The 8,504-nt window shown below is 38.0% G+C and overlaps 1 protein-coding gene across 1 annotated transcript; it reads left to right on the top strand.

Annotated features, from left to right (window-relative positions):
- The first annotated feature begins 245 nt into the window (after positions 1-245).
- Positions 246-3,481, top strand: LOC149776545 (uncharacterized). Its single transcript, XM_089942443.1, has 2 exons — positions 246-278; positions 2,213-3,481. The coding sequence occupies exon 2, from the start codon at positions 2,392-2,394 to the stop codon at positions 2,734-2,736; it is 345 nt and encodes a 114-aa protein (XP_089798569.1). The 5' UTR covers positions 246-278; positions 2,213-2,391; the 3' UTR covers positions 2,737-3,481.
- The last annotated feature ends 5,023 nt before the right edge of the window (positions 3,482-8,504 follow it).

The raw sequence follows: 8,504 nt of genomic DNA, 5'->3' as shown, positions 1-8,504 counted from the left end.
TATATTCTTCAGTTTTATTCTCTATACTTATACTGAAAAAAATGCAATATTTGCTGGCACATGCGAAACAAAATACAAAAACGTACTTGCTAATTTAATGGAAGCACAGCTTAGAACTGTATGGCCACTGAGGGTTTAACGAGTACAGATATGTCGTAAGCTTAATCATTCCTCCGATTCTCTTTCAGGAAGTGAAAGTGAACTTTTGTTTCTAATTTCAAGTAAATGTTTGTATTTTACAGACAAGAAGGCGGAGGAAATCTGCGGTGGAACAGAAGGTTTGATTATGTTTCCTTGTATATTGAATGCGCTAAAATGAGACACAAGCTCTCCATCCAGTGTTTGTTATTTTTTGCTGAGGTGCCGTCATATCTACCTACCTACCTACCTACCTACATACATACATGTATGCATGCATGCATGCATACGTACTTTATGCTAACTTTCCTCCTCAAACATTATATGATTATTGGGTAATCCATGGTGTTATGTATATTTAATTTAATGTTTGTTTGTTAGTTTTATTTTTTTTTTTTATATTTCATTACATGCTATTGTAATGTAAAAGTGTATGTTGGCCTACACATTGTCCAAAATTGAATTCATTTCTGCTTGACCTAAATGGCTTTCTAAAACATAAATTTATTTCATTTTATCTCAGTAACTAATACATAGCTAAATGATTCTCTGTCTCTATGAGCTTACTATCAGGATTATTATTCAGGTAAACAAGGTATAATAAATATGATTATTTGGGTCGGGTTTTTGAAATTGTCAAAGTGAATTCTACAGGTTATTGTGTTGTAAGTAAACATGGCTCATTAGATCATTTTAGAAGGGTTATTTTTTGGTATTTTTCTTAGAAAATACTAAGTGTGACTTAAGGTCAAGTAGAGAACTATATATCTTGTAACTGTGAGGATTTTACCAGTCGTGCTTTAACATCTAGCACCTTCAAGTTGTGTTGATCAGTTTGGGCTGAATTGTATTTTTTTTCCTTCAAATTATTGAATTCAAATGATTATTTTCTCTGGCAATACAAAGGTGCTTTGATAAAATGCTTGGATAAAGATATTCACTGGAATTTATAATATATTCGTACCTGAAATTATATTACTGTGATTCAACAAAAGACCTAGGCACATCAGCTTCCCATGCGCTATAACAGACACGTCATCGCCTTCAGTTTTCGATCACTTCGGAACTTGTACTAAGTTTTATTCAAGACTTTTTTATTATTAGGACTTGTGTCTGTAATTCTTGGATTTTTGGGGTATTTAATTCGCGATACCATAAGTTTTTTTCTTCTTCTCATTTTCACTTTGCATTCTAGGGAAATTAATTATTTGTTCGATTTTACAAAGCCTTTTGTGTTTCACTCTTTTCTGTTACTTTTTTAAGAGCATATACTCGTATCACGTGGCTAAATCTACGTCATGAATAATAAAAAAGAATTTTAGGGCTGTCTAATTGTATACAGAGATCTAATAATATGTGATTGTGGTGCATGCAGTTGCTACAACAGGTGAATGCCAAGTTAATGAGACGTGTGATTTAGCTGCTCTGTTTTATGATTTAGGTATTAGTGCTAATAGGCGAAAGTAATACAGCTTCCAAACACTTTTATGTAACTAATTACCTTGCATATTCGAGTAAATAAATACGGCATATGTATCGCCGAGGTAACTAAAATCTGGGACATTTAGCTGAGCGTATATTTGTGCGGAGTTTGAAATAACGTTTGCTCAGTAAACACTAACCATATTTTACCGCTTCGCTTGGTTAAAAAAATTGGTAGATGATGTCGATATAATTACGTGTCATGCTTGTTGTATCTGGTATCATAAATATAATGTAATCCAGAGTTGAAAAATATCTATAACATATGTTAAATAGTCATATGCTTTCCTTGATAATAAACATTTGTTTACTGCGGAAGGTTAGTTTCATTTTACATGCAAGGCCGAGTGAACGTTTGATAAATGACCCACGACAACTATTGACTGTAGCATGACCAATTGCAATATTGACATATACAGATCCAGAAATTAATCTGGCCTACCGGACATACAATGTCAGCAGATAACTTTCCTCCAATATATTAGTAAAACAATGTTTAACTTAGATCAAAATTAGTTCAGTTGCTTGAAGTCTCAACATTTATTTATTCCAACTAAACAATCAATATTCTCTTTTTGTTTTAATCCCATAGGCTCCGCTGAGACGACGGGAATTCCTTGGTGGTCATATCTTATACTTGTGATCTTCATTATTAGTATCATCATCAATATTTTCTTTGTAATCCTAAGATTGCTCAATCGGAAAAAACATTCGTCGAAAAAGATACGAAAATCTGATTTCGAGGAGTCGGGAAAACATGAGAGTTCGAAAATGTTATCGAATTCTCAAGAAAACATACCCCAAGTGAGCATTCCGAGACAGTGGACGACATTATCAAAGGAACCTTCAGCTTCCCCATATACAGATGAACAACCGAATTCGATAACACAAGTTCAGACACATGAGACGGAAAAGAGACGACAATCTGATAAGAAGGAGTCGGAAAAGGATCCAAAATTTGCCAATTTGGACCCTGTTCCCGCAGGCGCAGATGTAGAACAGGATCAAAAAACAAAAGATCATGAAAGCCTAGACACCGTTCTAATAGGAAAGAATATCCCTTTGAAGAAAGAAACATCAGGGATGATCAACGAGAAATGCAGCTTAGATAATTAGTTGTTTTCTTTAAAGTATATCATATTGTTTTATCTAAGTCCTTTCCAGAAACATACGAAAATGATCCAACGATATGATTGATTCGACACATATTTGAATGTATCTGAAAACAAGGTCAAACACTGCATACAATTCCAGAGCAAAACAAACAAAAAGCCACATTTAAAATATAGTTAGAAAAATAAGCAATTAATGAGAGATATAGGGAGAGACGATGGGAGAAAAGACATTGCACAGGTTACATTCGCTGTTGTCCTTTTCATTTATATACGTTTTAGTGTTTCGAATATAACTAAACGTATTATAAACAGTACGTTTCCTGGATATATAGCACTTGTGTAAGGGGATTTCTGATCCAAACCCCCATTTTGTATTGGGACGAAAACACAGTCTCACCGTATAGACCCAAGGTAATCAAAACATACTAGAATTCAATTAGTTGAGACAACAAAATGGATTTCTTAGTCGTTTACCACCTAAAGACCACCATGGAAAGCATCATCGTCGTCGCACAAAATGGGATTTTTGACTCAGAAACAACCCATTATATACAACTATTGCGCTGTTTTGGGGTTTCTATTTTATATTTCACACAAACTTTTACACATCGCTGTTAGTCATAAAGTTTATTATATTTTTTCACACATAAATTTACATAACAATTTTTCGAGATATTTTCACGTCTCTGCATTTGCCATTTTATAAGACTCATCGTCATGACAAAATAAATATAAATTAATCTTTCCACGGATAAGAGAACCAGATTCCAACATCTTGATGAAATTTCCATCGAGTCTCGTTTTATCGACATAACATTTTTTAAAATTCGTTATGAGCTATGATGGTTGTGTATTGTATGCCCTGGTGGACATAACTCATACCCAGAAAGATGGTTTAAATGCATCAACGTCTACAAAATGCAAATGGAACCAACCCCGGAAAAGGAAACTCAGTCCTAAGAAATCTCAAAATATTGTGTTTAAGAAACTAAAATATGGTGACTTACCTGAAAACATTTATGAAGCGCAAAATTGAAAATTTGGAACCAATAAATCTGAGCATATTTAATGAGAGGCTTAAGAAAGTTGCTCCACGTGCTGCAATTCTTTTAAGCTGTGGTGATAACGGCTTAGACAAATAGCAGGACATGCTAGTTTTGCATAATATAAAAGTAGTAAATGGGGGCACCCTAGCCTCAATGGGAATTAGCATTACAGACAGGGTCCCGGCACTCTAGCCTCAATGAAAATTTAACATGGGGAATACAAACCCGGCACCCTAGCCTCAATGGGAATTAGCATTACAGACAGGGTCCCGGCACTCTAGCCTCAATTTAAATTTAACATGGGGAATACAAGCCCGGCACTCTAGCCTCAAGGGGAATTTAACATGGGAAAAAGTCTTGGGCAACTCTAGCCTCAAGGGGAATTTAACATATGGAAATTGAACATGGTGGGTCTGTATAGCGTCAAGGAGAATTGAACATGGTGGGACTGTCTAGGGACAATGATGGTAGAGGATCAAGCACAACAGAGACAGAGACATACATACACTAGTACAAGCGTGAGATTTATATATAAAGCATTACCAAGACCTGAAATCTTGCTGGGGTGTTCAATAATTTGCATAATTGTAATGATGCTATAATTAGCTATAATCAAGGAAATGCTCAACGACAAAATGGATGTGACTAAAAGTAACTCTAAAATGACGAAATTGTCCCAGAATTTAAAGGAAAATAAACATATCCCCGAAAATTAAGTTACAATGGTTTAGACTAAAATGGATAAAATTAGTAACTACTTACAATATCAACTTGTGTGACGATCGTGGATAAACACCCATGTATCTATTTATAGCTATAATCAGCTAAAATTCCTATGAAATCCCACTATCTATTTATGCTACAACTTGTGGGTTATTCCTTTGGAAAACCCCACTATCTTTTTATAGCCTCAGCTTGAGTGACGTTCCTGTTTATGAACTCTAGTAAATATGTATAGCTACAACCTGTGGAAATCCCCAAGTCCATATTTATAGTCTCGAAATTTCCAGCGTCAGTGACGTCACTGTACTGAACACAAGGGGATAAATGTCAACAGTGTTGCAAGTGGCTGACCTGAATACACGCTACTGCAGGTAGGTAGGAAGAGTGTATCTGATAGGGATAAAGTGAGTTTTATAGGGACAAACAGAGACCAAAACACACACACACACACACACACACACACACACACACACACACACACACACAGAAGAGGAAAAAACAAACCCCAAATATACTATCAACACAGAAGGGAGATAATACAAACCCCAAATAAACTATCCACACAAAAGTACGCTTACGCATAAAAACCCCAAATATACTATCCACACTCGGGAGGAAGAAGAAAAATTAAAACAACCAAATATACGATCTACACAACGTACGCGAACACACACACACACACACACACACACACACACACACACACACAGGGAAGAGGAGAAAACAAACCCCAAATAAACTATCCACACAGACGTACGCGAACGCATAGAAACCCCAAATATATTATCCACACAAACGTACGCAAACGCATACAAACCCCAAATATACTATCCACACAAACTTACGCGAACGCATACAAACCCCAAATATACTATCCATACAAACGTACGCGAACGCATACAAACCCCAAATATACTATCCATACAAACGTACGCGAACGCATACAAACCCCAAATATACCTTCCATACAAACGTACCCGGACGCATACAATTCCCAAATATACTATCCACACAACGTCGTTAACGCATACAAACCCCAAATATACTATCCACACAACGTCGCTAACACGTACAAACCCGAAATATACTATCCACACAAACGTACGCGAACGCATAAAAACCCCAAATATACTATCCACACAACGTCGCTAACGCATACAAACCCCAAATATACTATCCACACAACGTCGCTAACTCATACAAACCCCAAATATACTATACACACAACGTCGCTAACGCATACAAACCCCAAATATACTATCCACACAAACGTACGCGAACGCATACAAACCCCAAATATACTTTCCATACAAACGTACGCGAAGGCATACAAACCCCAAATATACTTTCCATACAAACGTACCCGAACGCATACATTTCGCAAATATACTATCCACACAACGTCGCTAACGCATACAAACCCCAAATATGCTATCCACACAACGTTACTAACACGTACAATCCCGAAATGTACTATCCACACAAACGTACGCGAACGCATAAAAACCCCAAATATACTATTCACACAACGTCGCTAATGCATACAAACCCCAAATATACTATCCACACAACGTCGCTAACTCATACAAAACCCAAATATGCTATCCACACAACGTCGCTAACGCATACAAACCCCAAATATACTATCCACACTCGGGAGGAAGAATTGTATGGCTCTTATACACTGTCTTGCTTTGTTGACGTCATACAATGCTTGATCTAGCCCCATTTCGGTGTACTTCTCAACGAGGGTCAGCGTCCCCCTCCTCCTCCTCAACCGCCTCTATTTCCTCTTCTGGTTCTGATACTAATTCTTCAGTTGAGGTAGATAGTTTCAAATCCGCTGCTATGGTGTCTGTCGCTGTTATTGTTGTTGTGGTTGTTATTTCAGCTGGGATTGCCTGTAGTATCGGAGTGAGAGAAGAACGTAGTGCCTCCGATAATTGAGTCTGAGTTTGCCATATCGTTTGTCTAACATAATTGACCCTTTGTTCTGCCACCACTCTTTCCGGGGTGGGTTGCTTGTTAGGTATAGTCGGCTGTTGACTAGATGTTATTTGTGGTCTCGAGGTGGGTGGAGTGCTAACTGGCAGAAACCGTAAAGTGGGCAAACGACGTGTCAAAGAAGTCAAAGTACGTTGGAAAGGATATCCGACAAGTTATCATTCTTGGATCGACGTTTCGCACGTCATCGACTATAAAAAGAAGTGACCATCATTCCCTTTCACACAGATTCAGCTACTGCGATCACTCCTTCACCCAATTCTTCTCTGCAAGATTTACAAAAACAACCCTTGTGGGTGAGGTATAGAGAACGTGTGCCTAAAACACAAATCGTCTTTTTCTGTCAAATCTTCGTGGTGTATTGTGTCATCGGGGCAGCCATCGCCAATTTGAGTTTGCAACAAGGAGACAAACAATTGTGGACCATTGTATTGAGCAGTTACATCGGTTACCTGCTTCCTAATCCCTCCCTGAAATTCTCCTCGAACGAGAACAACGGGAACCTTGTGTCCAGTGTCAGTGCCAGCCACCACTCCAACAACAAATCCATTTTGGGCGGAGACACTCCTCTGACTTCCAGTATCGCCTCGGAGAGCCACAAAACTCTGGAATTATGGGCAATTACAACCAATTTTACTTAACCTTACCCAGTGACAGTTCCATGGAGGTGTTTCCCAACAACACGTTGTGCTGTTACACGGTCAAATTACCTCAGACCATCCAGTTCGATCACGAAGCCCATTGGGAAGTGGCTTTAGTGGAAATCATTCACCCAACACAAATCAAAAACATCACCGAAAAGCAAAACACTTTCGAGGTGGAAATCCTGAATACCCAATTGGAGGAAGAAATCAACAAAATCGGGTTTTTAGGGGACACAAGAGCAGCCAGCAATCCAGCCTTCATTATCTACACCTTGAAAATTCCTTCAGGTTATTATTTTAGTGATGAACATTTGGTGGACACTATTGCGGACAGGTTCAACTTAGCCTTTGGCAAAGCACTGAACAGAGCCAAAAAAAGTGTGAAGATTGAGTACCATAAAGTGGCTCATCGTCTCGTGATCAAATTTCAAGATACGGACATATTGTCCCTCAGGTTCAATGGTAGTTTGTTTGAAATTTTGGGTGGACATGCAGAAATGGTCGCAAACAATATGAGCCCCAAGATCAAAAGTAATATGGATTTTTACAGAGCTTTTGGAAACCCGGTAGAACTGAACCAAGGACTTAATTTGATCTTTGTGTATTCCGATGTGGTGGAGTACAACGTGGTGGGACACACCTCTGTGCCGTTACTGCGTGTCATTCCTTTCTAAGTGGATAGTACCACAAACAATGACCAGGAAGGTGCAAACACCTATCACGTACACCGTGAATTTGTACATCCTCACTATTTACCCGTCAGTAAGTCGTATTTAGACACTGTCAACATTGCTATAAAAGGAGATCTGGGACAAAATATTCCCTTCTCCAAAGGGAAAGTTACAGTGAAACTCCATTTTCGAAAACGGTTCTCTAACGAATTGTAAGTCAAGACAGCTACGAGTGACATTTTCACCCTATAAAATCCGGCCAGATGCGTGTGGAATTTCAGTTTGCAGAAAATCTACGCGCAGATAATACGGTGAACGTCCTCCTGTATGCTGAATTGGACAATACGATATAAACCAACAGTTTGAGAGAAGTCAGTCTACACTATTAGAAGTCATGGAAGACTTTTATCAATGTTTATATAGTAGGGATTCTTTGGACATGGAATGTGAAGATCCTGAGGAAGGAGAACCCCAAGACAAAGACGAAGAAGTCATCATGATGAAGTCTAGATGGCCAGAACAAGAATCACATATAGTTTCCTGTTATGCTATAGTCTTGACAGAAAAAAAATTAAGGAATTGATCAAGAAAGATTGCTATGGATGTCATAACGATCATCCCAGTCAAATTCAACACGATAAATGCCTAATGCTGAGTCAAGAAGAAAAATTGGACGAATAT

The sequence above is a fragment of the Sinohyriopsis cumingii genome, chromosome 18 (assembly GCF_028554795.1).
Source record: "Sinohyriopsis cumingii isolate HCF-2022 chromosome 18, ASM2855479v2, whole genome shotgun sequence".
In the NCBI taxonomy this organism is placed as follows: domain Eukaryota; kingdom Metazoa; phylum Mollusca; class Bivalvia; order Unionida; family Unionidae; genus Sinohyriopsis; species Sinohyriopsis cumingii.
This window is presented reverse-complemented; position numbering and strand designations above follow the sequence as displayed.

Excerpts from the sequence above, each read along its gene's own strand:
- LOC149776545 (XM_089942443.1), top strand. The coding sequence starts at position 2,392 with ATGTTATCGAATTCTCAAGAAAACATACCCCAAGTGAGCATTCCGAGA.